Here is a 23,805-nt window from a genome sequence, read left to right as displayed (position 1 = left end):
ACTGATCACCTCCAAGGAAGAAATGGTTTGGGCCTCTGCCCAAGGAAGGCCCACGGCCCATTCTATTTCTGTCTTTTATTTAGGTTTCGGCACGGCCCAAAACCAAAACCAAAACAAAAGAAAACAAAAGAAGAAAGATCCTCCGCCACCTTCGGCCGTTGCCGCCACTCGTTCAGCCGACAAGAATTAAGTAAGGACAGACGGCAGTAGCACAAGAAGGAAGAAGCAGCAGCATGAGTAATGGTAGTTTGTGGGCAACTGCAAACACAAAGCCGGCGGCGGCGGTGAGAGTGAAGCGATTGAATTTGAACCAGAAGTACTACTACAAGAGCAGCAGCATTTCGTACTCCTCCTCCTCATCGTCCTCCTCCTTCACGGGGTGCCTCCTGCGAATGAGAATGGGAAAGAGGGCGCGTATGGCTATGGCTTCCAATTGCCTTCATCACGAGCAGGAGAACCATCTCCTCTCCTTGTTGCAGGTACCTAGGTCTCCCTCTCCCGCTGACCTAATTCTCCTTTTTATTTCGTTATTAATTAATTAATTAATTCAAGTTCGAATCTTTGTTTGCAGATTCTTCCGCGTGATTTGCATGACAATTTGCTCAATCAACCCCAACCCAAACGAGCTCAACTCTTAGAGGTCTCATCTCGTCTCATTTAATTACTCTTTCTGGTTTCTATTATTATATCATTGGATTAATTGCACTCTTCACTTGTATCAATCACTTGACTTGTTTAAAATATTCTTCAAATTATAGAAACATAGAATAGAAACATAACAAAGGCAGGGCCCTGCTGCAAATGCAAACGGTTGATTATCTAATGTTGTTTCTGTGTACCATAAATAGGTTATAATGGATTTGGGTCGACTGCCTGAAGCACGCTACCTTGATGATCTTGGCGCCCAATATTTGAGGACAACTGCGGTACTACCCCATACTTTTGAGCTTCTAAATTGTACACACACGCTCCCTCCCCCCAACATCCACACTATTTTAAACAAGAAGCAAAAAAATAATACTGATGCGTTCAAAATATCTGTTATGCAGGTTTCATTGAAAGAGTTGGAGGATGCTCAAAATGCAGTTGGAGATTTTGGGGGGGACAATAGAGCTGGCATTGCGGGTACCTTGCACAGAATATCAGCAATCAGGAGTAGGAAAGGGATGATCGTTGGATTAACTTGCCGAGTTGGCAGGGCTGTTTCTGGTCATATTGACATGGTTTACGATCTGCTTCAATACAGCAAGAGCATCTTGTTTATCGGAAGGTAAAGTTATCTGATTCTTTTTAAAGTGGTTTTCCTGGTGTAAACATAGCTAAAACTGGATGTGACTTGTTTCTAAGGGTCTAAGTAGTTGAAAAACAGTATAACAAATAATGAAACAAGAAGAGTGGATGTATAGCAAACATTGGTGTTAACAATAAACATCACTGTGACTCACTAAAGAATAACTTATTGATTGATACCAAATTTCCAAAAGGCACTTGTAGTCATCAACATATTTCTAAGCTATTTGATATATATATATATATATATATAACTTCTTAGTGAAGATGCCCTTCAATTTGTAAAGGCCCGGGGTTGGTAAGACCACTGTTTTGCGAGAGATTGCTCGAGTCATGTCAGATGAATATCACAAAAGAGTGGTACGTGGAGTTTTTTTTTCCCTTTTATATAGTGCCAACTTCCTACCTCCCCCTCTTTCTCTCCCTCTCATGTTATAAGTGTTTGCATATGTATTTCATTACATGATTCAAAAGAACGCTAACACCACTGGGATAGGTAATTGTTGATACAAGCAATGAAATAGGAGGGGATGGAAATATTCCACATGCAGCAATAGGACGGGCGCGGAGAATGCAGGTAACAGAACCATCCATGCAACACAAAGTTATGATTGAGGCAGTTGAAAACCACATGCCTGAAGTGATCATTGTCGATGAGATTGGCACGGAATCTGAAGCTCTTGCTTGTCGCTCGATTGCCGAGAGAGGGGTCATGCTTATTGCTACTGCTCATGGGCAGAAGCTTGAGAATATAATAAAGAATCCTACTCTAACTGATCTGGTTTGTTCTGGTCTCTGTAAAAAACTACATGTAGAATTATTTTTGCTTGAGGTCCTCTTTACATTTGAGACATAATTTTTGAGTCTGAACTGTCTTCCTGTTATTGCATATTGTTTTGCCCTAGATAATATCAGATAAAGATCAAAATTCTTAAAGACGTAATAAAGTAGGTTATTAAGGGAATCTGGTCCACATGGTTAATACACCAATTTTCCATGTTTGGTTATTGGTATGGAAGTTCGTAGTAATTTGTAATTCAGAAGGCTAATATTTTTCTTTTATTTTTTTTCCAGGAAGCTCTGATTTGTTCCAGGATGCTAATATTAAAAAACTTTCACAAAAATAGCATCATATTGAAAATTATGTTTTGTGCATCAAGAACTTTCTTTTTGTTACTTATATTTGACTTGTCCTTTCAAGTTCATAATCAATGATCTACCAAGAAGAAAGATGATCTCTTTGGGCATGGGAGAATGATAGTCAAGGGAAAACAATGAGGGAAGCCCATTAGGATTCACTGAATATGTTGGATGGTTTTGAGGGACTTAATTTGTGCTCCCTTTCTTGCTAATGTATTAGAAATATCCACAACACTCATTGGACAAAAACGTTTTTTCGACGCGGTAATGGAGCTTCTAATAGAAAAACTCTAGAGCTATCAACATGGCTTCATCATTTTATGTTGATTCCCTGCAGGATTACTTATCCTATATATACAGTGCAGTTCCCCATGGCAGACATGGTAAAAACTCTATGTTGCGATTGAACTTGCTGGTTGTTTCTCCTATTTGTCTAAAGTAGTAATTATAGCAGTGTTGTCTTTTAAGAGAACGTGGAATAAATAATTTGATGCATGACTCTTTGGTCAAATTGCACTTCCAAATCTTATTTTCTGGTTTCAGGTTGGAGGAGTAGAAACTGTTACTTTAGGAGATGGAGAAGCCAAATCTAGAAAATGTCAGAAAACCGTTCTTGAAAGACAAGCATCCCCAACATTTGAGTTCTTAATTGAGATGAGACAGAGGGACTATTGGGTTACACATCAGGTGTGTAAATCAACTTCTATCGTTGCTTTAAAATTTAATCTCAGGCATTATTGTGCTTGAATATGGATTGCTGAAACTGTACACTCAAAATTTAATTGCAAAAAGTTAATGTAGGGGAACTTTATAAGTATTTGTTTCAACCTCTCTATCCCTTTGAAAAGTGCCAAGTATCATGCTTTTTATGTCTTTGTGTGAATATATGTTTGGATCAAGAAACTACCACAGTGTCTTCTTGAATGTAAGCCTATCTGCTATAAAATTACTTGTTTCCTTTATAGACATGTGCTACTGTTTGCATTGGATGGAAATCTAAATCTAATTGTTAAAAGTTTAAAGGCTTAGAGCATGTAAGTAAATGACATTTTCTCTGTTTATAATTGTTCAATTTTCACCATATTCTAAACCTTTGGATGGAAATCTAATGGTTCAAACAACTCTTTCTCTCTCTCTTTCTCTGTTATAATTGTTCAATTTTCACCATATTCTAAACCTTTGGATGGAAATCTAATTGTTCAAACAACAACTCTCTCTCTCTCTCTCTCTCTCTCTCTCACACACACACACACACACACACAGACAGTGCTCCTAGCTTTCTACAATAACTTGTTCACTTCATATAATATTTCTTTTTCCTTTCACTCTCATCCGGCAGACAGCAAAGAGTGTAGACCTTCTGCTTTGCGGAAAAATCCCACAGGTCGAGGTAATTTTCTCATGTTGTATATTCTGACATCTAATGGATTTAATTAGAAGTTCTGTTTCGAATATGAAAATTTACTCTTTCCCCAGGGTTTTACTGATTATAACTCTATAACATTGAAAATTTTATAGCAACCAAATTCAGATTAAATCAAGACGCATAATTATTTAAATTACTTATTTCTATCTTTGATGCACTTGGTGCGATGGCAAGTGCCTTCGCCCATGAGCGGTAGGTCTCGGGTTCGAGACTTGGGAGCAGCCTCTCCATAAATGGGGGTAAGGCTAGCCGACATTCACCTCTCCCAGACCCTGCGTAAAGCGGGAGCTTTGTGCACTGGGTACGACCTTTTTTTCTATCTTTGATGCCTTACCTCAAAGATCATGTCTACCAAAAATCACGCAAATCCTAAACCATATGACCGTTGGATCAAATTTAGTGTTTCTTTGTAGAACTGTATTCGTCTGTTTTCTTCGATGCAAATGAATGTCTTAATGGTTTTGGATTTGTCTAATTTTTTGCAAAGGATGATCTATGAATGATGTACTAAAATATAGAAGGTTGGATTGTTGAAATACATAGTGGGCCCCATAAAAATGAGGGTCAAACGCGTGTCGCCACAAAACAACTTTGTCACCTCCTTTCAGATATTACGAAGGGAACGTAATGCCATTTGGATTAAAGAATGCACCCAGTGAATTTCAAAACATTATGAACGCAATATTTAATTCATAGTCATTTTTCCGTAGTCTACAAAGATGATGTGCTCATCTTCTTAAAATCAATTGATGAACACTGGAAAACACTTAAACATGTTTGTCAAAATAATTAAGTCAAATGGATTAGTTGTTTCAGCAACAAAGTAAAATTGTTCCAAACGAAAATAAAGATTCTTAGGATACAATATTCACCAGTCAACTATCCAGCCCATGGACAGAGGAATAGTTCTCTTCTTTGTATGTTTTCTTTTAACTTAATGTCAACATTTAATGTTTTCCAATATATTTAAAACGGTTTATTTAAAACTAATTGTTGTTGGTTTACCTCAAAATTAGTTGTTGGTGATGTTTGTTCTTCCTAATGAGTTTTAGTTTGACTTGGGTTTTCGTAACAGGGATGAGTAACCTGAGAGTTTGTTTTAATTGATTTAAGCCTCATATTTACTAAATCATTAATTAGTTCTTGACCTAACATGTCTGTTGAAGTGGATCCCGAAACAGAGTTTCTGACTGGTTCTTTAAACCTAGTGGATTGACTTAATTCGTGAAGTTGGACACGGGACTTGCTAGCTGGAGGGTTAAAATGGATTTTAACTGTACCATCAAAGTATTGTTGTATGTTGTCTGGGTTGACTAAGTTGTTTTGGATGTCTACTGGTTTTCTTTCGTTGGTTAAAGACCAATCTGAGGGTAGACTAATTTCTGACCACTTAATTGTTCTTGGTATTGTGATGTTGGCATTTTCTTGATTACTTTGGATTAATAGAGGTTGATCTTTTGGGCTTTTAATTATAGCTTGGAAAATCATTTTGGTGCCTATGCATGTGTAATGATCTCTGTATATTAGAGCTAGTGGTTGGACTCCTTCTAAGACTTGATAATCAGAGGTTTTTATGTTTAATGTGAGTCTGAAAGACTTATTGTGAGATCTGGGTAACAATCAAAATGGATTGGCCCATTGTATAAACTTGAGTCAATCATTCCAAGAATGCTATCACTAAAGTTAGTGAATCTGGCATCTCGGAGACATAACAAAATAGAGGTGTTGAGACCTCTTCTTGTTAGTGGTTTTACTGCGATTTGTACTAGACTAAAATGAGTATATTTATGACTGTCTTTTCTATGAGCGTTTATTTGTTCTGAAGTGAATAACTGAGGTTTCATGTTCTTTACTAAGAGCATAAGCTTGCTAGATTGTTCTTACATGGTGTTCACTTTTAAATGAAGAGATTGACCATTTCTTTCTATGAATTTCTTTACTAGATATTTTGGGGATATTCCAATCACCAAAATCAACACTTTCAGATTCTCACTTTTGTTCTTCATTTACAATGTCTGGTGTCCTATTTAGACTAGACCTAGTGCTAATACTGGCAGATGAATTAGTCCTAAATAGTCTTTTAATTTTTGTGGGGGGGTAATAATAAACTAAATCCCCGAACGGGTACTTGAACCCCTCTCCTGACTCATTTTAACTAAATTTCTGAGTTTACAGGTATAAAATAAATTATCTAAATATTGGAAATTTTAGACTTACATGATTTTCTCTCTCCGCTCATGCTGTTCCGCTGGGGCAACAAACTCAAAAATTATCGTTTGGACACAGTATCTTGTTTGTTTGAGAGGGGAAAATCAGACAGATAAGAAACCAACAAAGAGATTAGATATTGAATAACTGATGATACCAGCCACTTGGGCGCTATGAATAGACTTTAAATGACTAATCCAATTGGCTCTGATACCAGGCCACTCACCGAAGCAAGTATTCATGCCAGATATGTATAGTTTGCTCAAAAAAGCGAAAGACCTATCCGACCTTAAAGCATACATCATTCATAACTTCCCAGTTCTGCATTGAGGCTAAACCTAGTTAATTCTTGTTAATAATTTTATTAATTTCTTTCTAGCATTTCTTTAGTTTGCCCCAATAATGATCCATCTTAATATGCCAAATAGCCTTTGATCTGTTGATGACAACTTCATTTTCCTTTGTCAACCCAACAAGGTCATATTCCATATGGTTTTTATATTAAAGTTTGTGATTTAATTGAACATACGGTTGATGCAAGTTATGATCCAAATCATAATTTGCTAGGATGAGGATGCAGCGTTTCCTTGTTCCCTTATTTCTGATTTTTTCTCAAGCTGTCTGGCTAAACCATTAAAGATTATTGTTTTGCAGGTCAGGACAAGGGATAAGGAGTTGAAGGTTGTAATAGAAAGATCAAAGGCATATGACCAGTGTGATGCTTAATATGTGCTTCATTTTCTTGAGATCGACGACTTATCTTTTCGTTTAGCTTCTGCGTATCATTGTTGGCTAGGAACATAACACGAGTTGTCATTTTCTTAGTCAAAGTCCAAAAATAAAATTTGTTTGCATTGCTTTCATTAAGGCCAAAAGGGATTTCACCAACTGGTAAAAGAAAAAAAAAAGAAAAAAAAAACAAGTCAGAAGAGCCGTTTGCAGATGTTGTATTTGCTTTTTGGCAAGCACTCAAGACGAGACGCGGTGACACATGAAAACGTCACGTTTCGGATCAATATAATAAATAATCGGGTCGTTATCAGGCGATTTGTTAATAACGGGTATACATGTGGGAAGTCCGTGGGTAATCCTTTTGGACATGTTAAGAAAAAGTTTATTTTGATAATTTTAAAGTTTACTAAAAAATCTTATTATATACAATAGCCATAGTGTATATGTTGTATATTAAATATGTATTATTGAATCATTATTCTATATAAGTTAAGAAAAATTAAGTTTTATTTATTTATTTTTATTAAGAGAGTTTTTTATTATCATTACTAGGATAAATTTTACTTGATCTTTGACTAAAATTAAATTAACTAGTATAGTATTAGTATAGGGAAAAAGACAGACCTACAAGTGAAAAATGTGAAAGAATATATAAATACTCCTGATTGCATCCTTCCTCCACAAGTAGACAATGTTGCACTTACATTGTTGTTTAGATTTTAAAAACCCTCCAAACCCTCATGAATAGTGTTTTGTATTTGAGTGCAAAATTAAGAAAATTCATTATAATTATTGTAGAATGCAAAAAAAATATATATATATAAATTTATATACAATCACTCATAATGTCAAGTTTTACAACTTTCGTGAAGAGGTCAACCCCGAATTCAGTTACCATATTCCATAAAACTTAGATTTCTATTTAGCCGTCGCTTGTCGTTTACATTTTATTATTCTTACCAAATTTCGTTTTTCAAATTTTATTTTTTGAAAACATGTTCCTCTAGCGGATGTAGAGAAATAAATAGTTCGGATCGTTGATACCACATTCTGATATTTACGATTAATTGAAATATGAATTGATGTGATGTAACATCCCACATCGCCAAGAGAGTGGATCCTGTAAGCCTTATATGTATATTCTCATCTCTACCTAGTAGGAGGCCTTTTGGGAGTTCACTGGCTTCGAGTTCCATCGGAACTCCGAAGTTAAGCGAGTTCACACGAGAGCAATCCCATGATGGGTGACCCACTGGGAAGTTCTCGTGTGAGTTCCTAGAAACAAAATCATGAGGGTGTAGTCGGGGCCCAAAGCGGACAATATCGTGCTACGGTAGAGTCGAGCCCGAGATGTGGTGGGGGCTCAAGCCGGGATGTGCCAATTTGGTATCAGAGTATAAGTTAGGCAGTATTGCATCCATCACACGTATGATGTAAGCATTCTAGGTTCTTGAGCCTAATTTTCGAATCTTGCCACCTCGTCTAACACAAAAAATGTATTAGTTTTTCTAAGTCTTGAGTGACTTAGTCGACTTATCGACCTTTTAGAAGATCATTTTGACGAATGTCCCTAAATTATAAGTGAGGATTTTCCTTGCTAAGGAAAGATGTAGATTTGAGATAAGTTGATGGTCCTGAAGCAGGGCTACTATATCGGCAATTGTGCATCACAGGAGAATTACCTACCAATTCCTCTACCATCTAGTCATTTTTACCAACCCTTTCGAGAATGGAAGTTAAGAATAGTTTTGATCCCTTGGCAGTATTCGTTAGTATACCTTATATCGGAATTCTTGCAAAGTTGTACTTTCGTAAAAAATTTCCAGAAATGTCTCTAGTGACAATGTGGTGCTAAAGGGTTAGCACCTCGACGAAAAAACATCTGGGGGACAACCATTTGATCCCTGATAGCACTAATCTTGTGAACACACTAGTGATCATTCCAGATCTTCAAGAGGAAGATCGACCCCCGTTTATGCTAGATCTAAAGTAGATTGTTTGCAAATTTATTTTTTTGGCTTTGAGACATTATAATCAATACTAGTTTCCAGAATTTCTTTGGCTGATGTACTCGTCATTTCGATGAGCATAGGCACAGGTGTACGAGCTGTTATACCTATGGTCGGTAGAAATCCCAAAAGTTGTAAGCATTTTCCCTAGAATTACTAAAACTACTTCACCAGACCAGTTCCTTATCAATCATCTGAAGCCATCCACCTGAGCGGGCTCTAACCTGTAATCGGTCTACAATGGCGCTACTTGATGTGAAAATATATAACACACAAATTAAAACCCTCTTTTGACAATTGTAGTATATGTATAAGTAGGGATCGTTCTGGACCGGGGATTAGGAGGGATTGCTAATCTATGCTAAACTGACTTTAAAACACAAAACTAGGCTTAAAAATACTTAACTAGACTCAAAGAATGGAAAACTAGACTCCAATACACTAAAACAACTCAAATGACTCAAACAACACAAAACAAGCTAATTAGACTCAAACTAGACAACTCAAATGACTCAAACAACACAAAACAAGCTAATTAGACTCAAACTAGACACTAGGAGTAAATTTGGATGAAAATTGGTTTTACTTTGACTCAAAACACTTAAAAACACAAACGAAAACAATTTCTAACTAATATGACTCAACAAAGTAAAGGGGGATTTGGTTTTGACGAATTTAAAGTAAAAACAAATAACTAAAGACTTAGAACAGATTGTAAACGAATTTGGGAAATAAGATGGTTGATGGACTAGCTAGAGGTCCATTCTTCACACATGACACTCTTGTACATGAATCGATTTCCAATTGCTTTTCAATAAATTATGAAGCTCAACACCCCAGATTAACCGTGATGCACTAATTAACCCTCAGATTTTCCTTTACTCATTGAATTGGATGAATGCATGCGACAACCCAAATCATTCTCCAAAAGTCCCCTATATGAATGCATAATAGAGATACAATCATAGATCTTTACGTTCCATGAAAATCATAAGTGTTGACAAGGCATTCGTAACTATGAATGCATGATACGTTTGCCAAGAATTCAATTAATACGATTGTGACTAGCAACCTTTACTACTCATGAATATAAATTTGTAACGATTAGGTGAAACTCATTTATATTCTAGCATCAAATTCATGCATGAAAACTAAGTATGCATCCCTAATCAACATACAAGAATCAGTTTTGAAGAAAATAGTTAATTGAATTGCATTCACAATTTATCAAATCACAATTGGAAGAAATCAATTCATATCTCAAGGATGTTCGTGGCTTTGAATTTCCCCCTAGCTAAATAGGGGTTTAGCCACTCATGTTTACAGCAAAACGAAAGAAAAAGAAATTAAACATTGTAAATATAGAACGAATTACACCTAGAATGCTCCAACAATCAAGCTCGAACATCCACAAGGCCTCCCTTCTTTCTTCTTGCTGTGGCACAAAGGTGGATGAAGTGTATGAGATGTGTTTTGGGGTCAGGAATGTGTTGTTGGTTGAATGGGGCTGTGGCAAGGATGTATGGTGGTGGAGAATGATGTAGAATGGTGTATAGAGTGCGGCAGAATGTGTTTCTGAATGGTATGGGGGGTGGTAATTCGGCCAACTCTTAAAACACATATATATAGGTATGCAAAACCCTCAGAATTAGGTCTAGGGTTTAAAGGGTGTGGCACAATGTGTAAATCCACCAAGGAAAAGGTTTTGGCCCACTTAGTTTCTGAAAAGGATTTGTATAAACCAAATCCACAAGGAAAAGGCCTAATAAATCAGAATCCAAAAGGGAAAAAGGGATAGAGGGGTGCGGTAGGTATTGGAGGGAATGGAGAGTGGATTGCAAGGCAAGGCAAGGCCTTCTAGAAGGGAATAGGCGCCACCTTTGTAGGGTTTCTAGAAACAATGTGTTTTGTGGCTGATTTGGGACTTCTAAAAGGGAATGCTTCTAGAAATAGCTTCTAGAATTAGATATGTAGGTCTCATTGCAGCTAGAATTAAGGTATGATGAGATAAGGATATGATAAGATAAGATAAGGTTAGTTTGGATAAGATAAGGTTGGATAAGGTTGTGGATAATATCTCCTTCTTTTGAGCTGATTCCTTATCTTCTTTGTCTTGAATTTAATTTCTTCATCTCCTTATCATATTCCTAGCCTTTTGAACTCCAAATTCGTCCATCCATCTTGGCCCATACATGTGCTATCCATTTAGTGCCCAAAACTGCTCCAAAATGCACCAAAATGCACTTTCTTGCTAACTTTGTCATTAGGACCTACAAACACACGAAAATTGCTTAAAACACTATAATAAACACAAACTAACTACGAAAATGCTAGAAAACAAGCTAACTAAGTCGTATAAATATGCTCCTATCACTACTAATTGACGATATTGTTAGATATCTTGGAACTGTCAACCAATATTCAGGCAGTATGATTTCTGATACTGGACACATGCTAGTATCTGGGAGTGATACCTTTATACCAGAATGTCAGTACACAGTTTCAGGGTAATGAACAATATAAACATATTTAAAATGCGTAATTAGTGGCGCAACTGATAGATTGATTAATAGTGACTACCTAAGCTGAATAAATTAAAATTTTGGAAACTTAGGAGCAAGCCATGTTAGAGGATTGTAAACTCATCGTTGTTTTAACCTTACCACCCATCTAGGTAAATAAAACCTTTTCGGTAAGTCACCTTTTCGATCACTTCCACAGGTAGATAGTAGAATCGAAGTACAAGTTAATTTCTCGCTGTTAGAGTGAGTTGAGTATCAAGAAAGCTGTGAAGATCTTTTAGTACGTGTCGTAGTGAAAAAAAATAGTATAGTACATTTCGAGGACGTACATCTCTAGCATCATTTCTCCAAATTTTATCTGGGATATCACCAAATGGTGAAGCGAAGTACACCATCAATCCACTTTCTCGTACTATATTAGCCTTCCTTGTGACTTTTTGAACGAGTCCTACTTCATCGATAGAACTTAGTTACTAAAGCTTACTGATTAGGAATTTATCCAACCAAACACCTTATCTAGGGAACCTCAAACCTATCCACGAAGATGAACGGCCGAATCTTAGAATCCTACCTAGATTTTAGTAACTTAATCGGGTGATGATTAAAACTGTTTAAACTCCACTTCCGGTTGATGGTCTAGCCGACCAACCTTTGTAAGCCGAGTTTTCATTCATAGCTTGACGCATTCACAGTGATCTTATCGATGACTTTCTCGTCTACCTCGGCAGTGAGACCAAATTCTCTAAATCCCGACAATCAGCTTTATACCAATTTCTCAAATATTAGTTTTGTTAGATTGGTACTTTTCTTGGGAGATGTGATCTCAGTGGATGAGATTCTTTTCTTTTTCCCAAAAAGGTTGTAGCGGAAGGAAGTTGGAATTCTTACAAGGTGTTGTGAAATTCGAGATATTCTTGGTCTTGTCTATTTTATTGATAATTTGTTAGCGATTTTTCGGTTGTAGTATTTTTCTTCACTTAAGACTGAGGAAAGTAAGTTTAGTTTGGGATGTTGACTATGAATAAAGTTCATGACAACTGAACTGTTGTCTCACCTCACATCTGTTTTACATCTTTCGATAACATTGATCATTTAGAAATCCGCGATGGCGTGTCCTTTAGATGTTTTGACTGTGCAGAGGTAGCATTACGGAGTATCACTTATATTTTCCAACATGTAGAACCGTTCGAAATGAACTACATATTCATGACCTAGAGTCAATTGTCATCATCTTTGTTTGTACCATACTTGACCAATCCCGAAACTACTGAGCACTAGTCAATGTTATACCGTTAAGGACCCAGAAGAGTTTCCCTCAAACCAGGAGGCCAATCACATCGCGACATGTGTCGACATCAGAAGCCAATCATAGCGCGACACATGTCAACATCAGAAGCCAATCACAACACGACACGTGTCAATGTCAGAATGAAACTAGAAACTCTCTTCTATAAATAGAGATCATTCTCTCAAAATATTTCCTAATGTCATTTATACTAAATCATTCACTTGTACTCACTAAAGGAGAGCTTGAACCTATGTACTTGTGTAAACCCTTCATAATTAATGAGAACTCCTCTACTCCGTGGACATAGCCAATCTAGGTGAACCACGTACATCTTGTGTTTGCTTCCCTGTCTCTATCCATTTACATACTTATCCACATTGGTGACCGGAGCAATCTAGCGAAGGTCACAAAACTTAACATTTTTTGTTGTACCAAAGTCCCCATTGATTTTGTGCATCAACATTTGGCACCGTTTGTGGGAAAGACACTTATTCCCACTCTTTTCAGCTTTGTCAAGCTGGTTTCCAACATTCGTACACCTTCTTTTGACCAGGCATCCCTCTCCAACATGGGAAGGGAAGGAAGCCATAGCACACAGAATGACACCCCTCTTGCACCTAGTGCGAAGTAATGAAAGAAGGAAGGAAGGAAAGAGGGTTGCTCTTCAAGCTAAAATTGATAAGCTAGAAGCTCAAAACAACAAGATAGCAATGAATAATGAGGTCCTCCAAGAGTAGTATGAGAAGCTCTTTGAGATGCTCTATGAAACTAGGCATACTCAAACACACGAGCTCGTTGCCCCTGTGGACATTAACCGTCATCTGGGTGCCCTCCAACACGGAGGGTCACCTTTCTTTGACATGGGTATCCTTGATGAAGAGCGAGCTAATCATCAAAACATTAATCAACATGAGACATCTTTAAACCCAACTGCTTCGACCTGAAGTAGGAGAACTGGAGGAAGTCACCTCCTTGTAGAAGGGTTAGAAGGATCGAAAGCCGTTTATTGTGACTGCTGAAACTTCCTAAAGCAACATCGAGAGAATCCCCTCCACATATACTCGAAGATCAATGACCCAAAGGTTCCTAAAAGACTCGGTCCCCTCCCACGACCCAGGCCAGCTGCCAATCTAGGGAAGGAACGACAGGTCCCAGAGGAACATGAAGGTACAGGGGACTCTGAGGTATTCCGACAGACTTGCCCTAGAAGTCAGTATGGCGAGTCCAAGGAAAAATCACACGCATTTGCTGAAACTTTCCTACTTCCAAGAGGCGATGGAGACTTACGAAAGAAAATACCAGTGGTACATGACTCCACTTAGGACCTCATTGTCCTACAGCTTCTTGAGGAAGTAAACAAGTTGAAGGCCAAATGTCGGGCTGAGATACCTGACTAGAACCAACCCAATCCTGACCCTCTCACAAGGAGGATCCTCGACACGCCCCTTCAAGCAAAGACAAAACAAAAGCTTGGTTTACAACTCTATACTGGAAGGGAAGACACAATTGAACACCTTAACCTCTTTGAGTCCACCATGGCATATCGGATGCACACCGACGAAGAGTGATGTCTTCTCTTCCCCTCCACCCTCTCTGGCGGAGCTCTAAACTGGTATTGCCGTTTTCCACCTGAGACAGTAGACTCATTTGAGGAACTGAGGAAACTGTCAACACATCTTCCAGACCGATCACTTGCATTCTGTAAATGACTTGTACACTATTCGCCAAAAGCCGGACAAGTCACTACGAGAGTATGCTGGTCGTTTCAGCCATGAGTATTCTCGCTGCGCTGAGGCAGATGACAAGATTGCCCTCAAGGCCTTCACGGAAGGCCTACGTGATTGTTTCTTCAAGTACATGATCAATGCCAACACTTGGAAGACTTAGTCTGAGGTGATGGCACAGGCTTACAACCATGCCTCCGCCGAGGCAATGACATATCAAGGGAAACCCCTCACAACCACCTTTTATCAGTAAGTAGGGAGTGGAAGCCAGATCCAACCAAATGAGAAGACCTCGACCTTCCAAATGGCAGTGGTGCCTCCCCCTGCCTTACTTAATACTTTTCCAAGTCAACAGACATATCAATCTCAGGACAAAAGGAAATATTTCCATCCTCACTAGTCTCATTTTAGTAAAAGGAGTACAGGACACTATTGCAATAACCAAGGGTATCGCCATGATAATCCCCGACCCCAGGTAGTCAACACAGTGGGTCAAACACGTGTCAGGACAGCCCCTACCCCGAGGTATGAGGCATACACACCTTTGAATACCACATGCGTGGCCATTTACCCCAGCATAGCACACCTGATACCGAAGTCAAAGCCGAGGCACCCGGATTACAAGCCCACGAAGAAAACGGGCACATTTTGCTGCTACCACGAGCATAACGGCCATGACGGCGAAAAGTGTATCACCATTCGTGATCATATTAAAGCTTTGGCACATGAAGGAAAAATTGATCAATTCCTCCTTCACCCTTCAAGGGGTAACCGTAACTAACGCCAGGTAAATGTGATATATTTCATAAGTGGTGGCACACCCATATCTAAATTTTCCAACAGGGCCATGAAAAATAGTGAACGAGCTTTAAGGTTTGGCCACCAAGTGTTTCACGTGGAAGACATCAGGGGAGGTAAGTATCAAAAGCTTAACTGGGATCCAATATGTTTCTACCCTGAGGAAGAAAGAGGTATCATCTACCTTCACAACGACCCACTGATTGTGGAAGCTCACATAGCCAACTTTGAAGTAGGACCAATCCTGGTAGACATGGGGGCTTCGGTCAATATCATGTTTGCTGAAGCTTTCAAGGCACTTAATGTAGCTAAACACTTGCTCGATCGCTCGATTTCCCCTCTGATAAGCATCTCCGGTGATATCGTGCAACCTTTGGGGAGTAAACACTTACCTTTCACCATTGGTACAGGCCTTTACACAACTACCATTACCACTAACTTCTTGGTGGTTGATTGCCCAACGGTATATAATGTCATCTTCGGACGCACAGGCATCAATGATCTCAAGGGCATGGTATCCACACATATGTTGTTGATGAAATTTCCAACCCCCTATGACAATGGTTACATCAGAGGAGATCAACTTAGTGCACGATCATGTTACAACACTTCGGTCAAGCAACAACACCTGCCTGTGCCCAAGGAAACCCTTTCTATACATGATCAAGTCATAAATACCAGCCCAGACGAAGCCAACTTGGATCTTCACGGTGGCAATAGTCAACCCGACGATCCTCGAGATGACTTTTTCACCCAGCAAGCACAACCCGCTGAAGAGTTGGAGAAGGTCTCTATCTCAAAAGATTATCCGGATCGCATGGTGAAGATTGGCACCACCTTGTCACCACCCATTCGGTTGGCATTGATCTCGTTTTTGCAAGAGAACACTGAGGTCTTTGCCTGGTCATACGAGGACATGCCAGGCATCTCTCCTGATATCATCTGTCATCGCTTAAGTATTGACCCCAAGACCAAGCTAGTAAGGCAGAAGCGAAGATCTTATGACGCTGAACGGTACGAGGCAATGAAGGCAGAAGTTGAAAACCTCAAAGGCATGGGCTTCGTCTACAAAGTCAATTATCCAACGTGGGTAGCAAATGTTGTCCTTGTTAAGAAGAATCCGACGAAGGAAAGTCACCTGCTCCAAAAGGTCTTGTGGAGAATGTGTGTCGATTACACCGACCTAAACAAAGGATGCCCGAAGGATAGTTTTCCTCTTCCTCTCATAGACAGACTTATAGACTCTACGACAGGGTTTGAACTCTTGAGCTTCATGGATGCTTACTCAGGATACAACCAAATCCTCATGAACCCTCCGGACCAAAAACACACAACCTTTACTACTAACAGGGGACTATATTGCTATAAAGTCATGCCCTTCGGCCTAAAGAATGCAGGAGCGACTTATCAGAGACTGGTCAATTCAATGTTAGCCGAACAGATTGGGAAGAGCATGGAAGTTTATATTGATGATATGCTAGTCAAGAGCAAACATGCTGACCAACACATCACCAACCTATCTGAAACTTTCACCATTCTGAGGAGGTATCGAATGAGGTTGAACCCCAACAAATGTACCTTTGGCGTAGGCTTTGGCAAATTCTTAGGCTTCATGATAAGCCAACGAGGCATTGAGGCTAATCCTGAGAAGATCAAAGCAATCCTCGACATGAAGGAACCGGTAACTTCAAAAGACATCCAGAACCTTACTGGCAAGGTGGCAGCCTTAACTAGGTTCATCTCTAAGGCCATAGACAGATGTGCTCCTTTCTTCAAAGCACTTAAGGGAAGTAAGAAGTACATTACATGGACTAATGAATGTGCTGAGGCATTCAAGAACCTTAAAAACTACACAAGTAAAGCCCATCTGCTCTCCAAACCTGAGGTTGGTGACACTCTCATTATCTATCTGTCGGTATCGGCTTCAACAGTAAGTTCCGTTCTCATTCGAAAGGATGGTAATGTCGAACGGCCTGCCTATTACGCTAGCAAGGCCTTACAAGATGCAGAGACACGATACTCCAACATTGACAAATTGGCTCTAGCATTGGTTATGTCTGCTTGAAAACTTCGCCCTTACTTCCAAGCACACTCCATCATCGTGCTTACCAGCCATCTTCTTTGACAAATACTCCAAAGTGCTGACACTTCCGGGCGAATGATCAAATGGGCGATAACATTGGGTGAGTTTGACATCTCCTACCAACCAAAGCCAGCTGAGAAGGGCCAAGCAGTGGCAAACTTCATTGCCGACTTCACATATCCTGTTGACATTGTTTCTACGCCTAAAGAAGTGGTTTCATTACCCTCGGAAGCTCAGAAAATAGAACCAACAGCCCCAACATGGAGTCTATATATTGATGGCTCGTCCAACTAACAGGGTTGTGGAGCAGGACTAGTCATTCCGACCCCTGACAAAGTGGCGATGGAGTATGCTCTTCGTTTCAAATTCAAGGCATCGAACAATGAAGCCGAATATGAAGCCTTCATAATAGGCTTACGTTTGGCTAAACACCTTGGGGTTAAACGAATTGATATCTTTAGTGACTCCCAATTGGTGGTTAACCAGGTCACCAACAACTTTGACGCTAAGGATAGCTCCATGGCAGCCTATCTGGCACAAACACAATTGTTGCTCAAGCACTTCCACTACCAGATCACCCAAATTCCTCGAGCGGTAAATAGTCATGCAGATGCTTTAGCTCGCCTCGCCTTAGCGGTGGAAGATAAGATTGGGAGAAAAATTCAGGTCAAATTGTTGGCAACACCAAGCACCATGGCTGCAGAAGTGTGCAACTTACAACATGGGGATAGTTGGATTACCCCGATTTATAGATTCCTTGCTTATGACACTCTTCCAAATGACAAAGTCCAAGCTAAGTAGATTCGATACAAGGCTACCCGTTACTTGATCATTAGTGACCAACTCTACAAACAGGGTTTTAACCTACCATACCTAAGATGCCTTACGCTCGCAGAGGCGGAAACTATCCTTCAGGAAATACATGAAGGAGTCTGCGGAGATCATGCTGGATCTCGATCCCTAGCACACAAGGCTTTTCGCCAAGGATATTACAGGCCAACACTCCACCAAGATGCCATCAGAATATCCCGCTCATGTGATAAGTGTCAACGCTACGCAACTATTCCTCCCTCCCTTCCTGAGCCGCTCACTCTTATGATCAACCCTAGGCCCTTCGCCCAATGGGGACTTGATTTGTCCAGCCCAATGCCTGCAGGGAAGGGCAAGGTCCGCTATGCAATCGTTGCAGTTGACTACTACCCAAAGTGGGCCGAAGTAGAACCCTTAGAAACCATTACTGAGGCAAAAATAGAAGACTTCGTATGAAAGAACATCCTTTGCAGATTCGGCATTCCCAATGCGATAGTCACTGACAATGGGCGATAGTTCGATAACAAGAAGTTCAGGATGTTCTGCTCTAAGTTCAACATCAACTTATGCTTTGCCTCCCCAGCTCATCCCCAGTTTAATGGACAAGTTGAAGCCATCAACAAAATAATCAAGCGAACTTTGAAAACCAGCTTGGACAAGGCTAAAGGTTGTTGGCCAGAATTTGTACCCCAAGTTCTTTGGTCATACCGCACTTTGTATCGGACATCAACAGGAGAAACCCCATTCTCACTTGCCTTTGGTACAGAGGCAGTTGTCCCAGTTGAGCTTGAGCAAGCAACGTTCCGATTCCAGAACTACGTGCAAAGCGAAAATGACAAACAACTTACCCTTAACTTAGATCTAGTCGAGGAACACAGAAACCAGGCTCACTTGAGAAATTTCACCTACAAGCAGCGCATCTCCAACTACAATGACTCCAGGGTCAAACCTCGTTCTTTCAAAGTGGGGGACTGGGTATTGAAGAAAAGATTACTCTGCGACAGAGTCCCGAATAAAGGAACACTTAGTCCAAACTGGGATGGACCGTTTGAAGTTGTTGGCATCAGTCACCCTGGCTCCTACAAGCTTAGAAGCTTCGATGGCAAGACCCTTGGCCATCCATGGAACGCTGATCACTTAAAGTACTATTACAAGTAAACTCACATTGTACAAGTGTTAAGCTTCAGCTGTTCGGCATCCTATGTAATGAAGATTATTTGGCATGAATTCAATAAAGATGTGATTTAGACAACTCGGTCCTAATCCTCTTACATTCCTAGCAATGAAACACTCGGGTTCAAAGCTTCAACATGAATGCTTCCAACATGAAACAAAGTCTAAGTATATGTCAACAAGACTATACAAATAAACGAACAGCTTCATAGTATATTCGTTCAATCATACATTCCAACACATTCATACATAAGCCAACTGTGCTTTGAAAGGGTTCAACATACTTTGTTTCATTCGACACTTGCTACAATGTGCCTAGACACCTTGCCCTTATTCTCACCAACCATGTGATGAAATGTAAAGAAGGAATTCATCTTCATGCCACCAACCAGGTGATGAAATGTACAACCCGTACTCTCTTTCATGCCACCAACCAGGTGATGAAATGTACAACCCGTACTTTAATATCATTTGGCAACTTGCTATTCATGCCACCAACCAGGTGATGAAATGTACAACTCGTACTTTAATATCATTTGGCAACTTACCACTCTTGCCACCAACCAGGTGAAGAAGGAACTCATCTTCATGCCACCAACCAGGTGATGAAATGTACAACCCGTACTCTAATATCATTTGGCAACTTGCCATTCATGCCACCAACCAGGTGATGAAATGTACAACCCGTACGCTCCTTCATGCTACCAATCAGGTGATGAAATGTACAACCCGTACTCTAATATCATTTGGTAACTTGCCACTCATGCCACCAACCAGGTGAAGAAGGAACTCATCTTCATGCCACCAACCAGGTGATGAAATGTTCAACCCGTACTCTCCTTCATGCCACCAACTAGGTGATGAAATGTACAACCCGTACTTTAATATCATTTGGCAACTTGCCATTCGTGCCACCAACCAGCTAAAGAAGGAACTCATCCTCGTGCCACCAACCAGGTGATGAAATGTGATGAAAGGTGATGAAGGAGCTCACTTTCGTACCACTAACCAAGTGATGAAAGCAACTCACCATTCATTACACCTACCATAAGACGAGTGGTACAACTTATACATGTGAACTCCTAACATTCACAAATAATCAAAAACCCTCAAGCTTGACAACTCAACTAGGGGAGCACTTATGCCCAACAAGAGTTATAGTCACCAACAAAGTCTTATTGCAAGCCAACAACAACTTTAGTGCATGGCATATGAAGATCAAACTATTCAGCCCTCTTGCATCTACTTCAAACATTTCCCCTCCGTAACAATGCAAACACTACAACTCGTAGAAAGCTTCACACACTCTTATTCAAGATAGTGTGAAGCAAAAGCAATTTATGGTGCCAACAAGGGTTTCATCAAAGGAGTTCAACCACAATTCTCAAAAGCTTCACACACTCTTGATCAAAACAATGTGAAGTAAAACCAATTTATGGTGCCAACAAGAGCTTCATCAATAGAGGGCAACCACAATTCTCAAAAGCTTCACATACTCTTGATCAAGATAGTGTGAAGCAAAACCAATTTACGGTGCCAACAAGAACTTCATCAATGGAGGGCAACCACAATTCTCAAAAGCTTCACAGACTCTTGATCAAGACAGTGTGAAGCAAAACCAATTTATGGTGCCAACAAAAACTTCATCAATGGAGGGCAACTACAATTCTCAGACCTTCGAAGCAAATTCAATTTATATGGTTCATCCAAACCTTTGACTATTACAAGGTGTGGCTTGCATCATAATCTCTTGCTCAACAGTGTGGAAGCAAAATTTGTATATGTTGTCTCTCCCACATTTTCAAATTTCTAGTTTCTCAAAAAAAAAAAAAAAAAAAAGGGGAAATTCAACAAAGCTTCATCAATGGAGGGCAACTACAATTCTTAAACCTTCGAAGCAAATTCAAGACTGTTCGAAGAAAATTCAATTTATATGATTCATCCAAAACTTCGACTACTACAAGGTGTGGCTTGCATCACAATCTCTTGCTCAATAGTGTGGAAGCAAAATTTGTATATGTTGTCTCTCCCACATTTTCAAATTTCTAGTTTCCCAAAAAAAAAAAAAAAAAAAAAGGGAAATTCAACAAAGCTTCATCAATGGAGGACAACAACAAATTCTCAAAAACTTCACACTATCTTGATCAAGATAGTGTGAAGCAAAATCAATTCATGGTACTCAACAAAAGCTTCACCAACAAAAGCTTCAACTCCAAAGCTTCTCCTACAAAGCTTCAACTCCAAAGCTTCTCCTACAAAGCTTCAACTCCAAAGCTTCACCAACAAAAGCTTCATCAATGGAGCAGAACAACAAATTCTCGAAAGCTTCACACTATCTTGATCAAGATAGTGTGAAGCAAAATCAATTCATGGTACCCAACAAAAGCTTCACCAACAAAAGCTTCACCTACAAAGCTTCAACTCCAAAGCTTCACCAACAAAAACTTCATCAATGGAGGACAACTACAAATTCTCAAAAGCTTCACACTATCTTGATCAAGATAGTGTGAAGCAAAATCAATTCATGGTACCCAACAAAAGCTTCAACTCCAAAGCTTCACCTACAAAAGCTTCACCTACAAAAGCTTCACCCACAAAAGCTTCAACACAAAAACTTTACCCACAAAAGTTTGACCCACAAAAGTTTGACCCACAAAAGCTTGACCCACAAAAGCTTCACCTACAAAAGCTTCACCCACAAAAGCTTCACCTACAAAAGCTTGACCCACAAAAAGTTCACCCACAAAAGCTTGACCCATAAAAGCTTGACCCACAAAAGCTTGACCTACAAAGCTTCAACACAAAATCTTCAACTACAAAAGCTTCACACTATCTTGATCAAGATAGTGTGAAGCAAAATCAATTCATGGTGCCCAACAAAGCTTTAACCTCAAAGCTTCACCTACAAAGTTTCAACATCGAAGCTTCATCTACAAAGCTTCAAAAAAAAAAATATATATATATATATATATATATTTATTTATTTTTTCAGAATTTTGAAAATAAAAAATTCGAAAATTCAAAAATTCAAAAATTCAAAAATTCAAAAATTCAAAAATTCAAAAATTCAAAAATTCAAAAATTCAAAAATTCAAAAATTCAAAAATTCAAAAATTCGAAAAAAAAAAATGTCGAAAAAGAAAAATTGCCTAGGCCTCCTCTTCTTTGGGCCTAACAACTTTCATAATAAATATATATGAAGGAGTTTGGGGCTACCACTTAGAAAGGAAATGCCTCATTTGTCAACTCCTTCGACCGGAGACTTGGGGGACTCCTACCATATGCTACTGCACCTTGATACTCGGAAGTCTCACGACCAATCAAAGACTTGGATTTTTCAAATCTCCAAATGAGAAGTTTTCCTCACTCGGGAAATTAAGGGAGCACTAGCTCAACCTATATGTTTCACTCACAAAGTTCAACATACAATCTTCAACATACAATCTTCAACAAAAGGAAAAATCAAAGAACTTAGTGAAGAAGGCCTTGGTGTATTGAACACAATACGTTGAAATGAAGCAAAGCTTGTTTATTGATATCTCCGATAAGTTACAAATATGTACATATACATGAATCAAAATAAACAAACAAGAGGGAGCCTTCACAAAGGTTGCTCAGGAGAAGTCCCAACAATCGGCAGAACCCCAGAAAGAGGAGGCACTAGAGGGTGATTATTCGGAGCCTCAGTACTAGGCAGAACCCCAGAAGGAGGAGGCACCGAAGGTTGATCATTTGGAGCTTCATTACGCGGTACAGCCCCAGAAGATGAAAACAATAAATGCCTTTGGAATAAACCCACAAACCTTTGATGATCAAGTAAAATCTGACCATCAGATTTCTGCAGCTGGTTGAGCTTCCTCTTCATGTTTGTAGCATAGTCATGTGCGAGCTTGTGCAGCTGTTTATTCTCATGCTTGAGCCTTCTGATCTCCTATTTGAGACTTATCACTTCAGCGGCCAATGATTCAACTTGGCGGGTTCAAGCAAATAGGCGTTGGGCCATATTAGACACAGAACCTGCACACTGAACACTGAGAGCCAGAGAATCCTTAACAACCAACTCATCATACCGTTTGGAAAGTAGTCTGTTATCCTTGGGAGTGAGAAGGTTCCTGGCCACCACCACAACGGTCATATCATTCTTCATCACAGAGTCCCCAACGGTAAGATGACCAGTAGAAGATAAGAATGATGGGCGCCATATGTTGTCTTGAGAAGGCATGGCTGCTTCTTCACCAAAGTTCAAGTCAAAACGATGGTCGGATGGGCCAGACATTCTCAGAAATGATGAAGGAGAAATGAGGTGCAGTAAATTTCTGAAATAGGGGGAAAATTTCTGCAAGCAATAACTCTCTGAATGTACTTCTTGCACACAATTGGTGCCCTTATAAAAGAAATGGCAACAGGGCCGTTGGTTCAAAAATCGAAGAGGCACCACTCTTCGGATTTCAAAGAGGCACCACTTTCCACACGCAACATCAGCTCATCGGGTACCACAGATAACTTTGCCAAAGATCTCTGACAAAGTTTAGACACATAAATTTTGAAGGTCCAGCTACCTTACTATTACCCACAAGGGTAAAGGAACATCACCACTACTTG

The 23,805-nt window shown here is 39.5% G+C and overlaps 1 protein-coding gene across 2 annotated transcripts; it reads left to right on the top strand.

Moving 5' to 3' along the window:
• Nucleotides 1-233: 233 nt before the first annotated feature.
• On the top strand, nucleotides 234-6,927 carry LOC126622188 (uncharacterized protein ycf45). 2 transcript variants are annotated; one of them, XM_050290866.1, is made up of 9 exons: nucleotides 234-479; nucleotides 572-640; nucleotides 849-926; nucleotides 1,050-1,270; nucleotides 1,578-1,650; nucleotides 1,787-2,071; nucleotides 2,974-3,117; nucleotides 3,770-3,820; nucleotides 6,719-6,927. In XM_050290866.1, the coding sequence occupies exons 1-9, from the start codon at nucleotides 234-236 to the stop codon at nucleotides 6,788-6,790; spliced, it is 1,239 nt and encodes a 412-aa protein (XP_050146823.1). In that variant the 3' UTR covers nucleotides 6,791-6,927. The 2 variants fall into 2 exon arrangements, with proteins under 2 accessions (XP_050146823.1, XP_050146824.1); XM_050290867.1 differs by lacking the exon at nucleotides 3,770-3,820.
• Nucleotides 6,928-23,805: the final 16,878 nt, after the last annotated feature.

This window comes from Malus sylvestris, chromosome 5 (genome assembly GCF_916048215.2).
Source record: "Malus sylvestris chromosome 5, drMalSylv7.2, whole genome shotgun sequence".
Taxonomy (NCBI): domain Eukaryota; kingdom Viridiplantae; phylum Streptophyta; class Magnoliopsida; order Rosales; family Rosaceae; genus Malus; species Malus sylvestris.
Note: the sequence above shows the minus strand (reverse complement) of the source record. Positions and strands in the feature narration are given on the sequence as shown.

Excerpts from the sequence above, each read along its gene's own strand:
- LOC126622188 (XM_050290866.1), top strand. The coding sequence starts at position 234 with ATGAGTAATGGTAGTTTGTGGGCAACTGCAAACACAAAGCCGGCGGCG. Across the intron at positions 641-848 it reads AACGAGCTCAACTCTTAGAG|GTTATAATGGATTTGGGTCG; the intron begins GTCTCATCTCGT and ends TACCATAAATAG. Across the intron at positions 1,271-1,577 it reads AGCATCTTGTTTATCGGAAG|GCCCGGGGTTGGTAAGACCA; the intron begins GTAAAGTTATCT and ends CAATTTGTAAAG.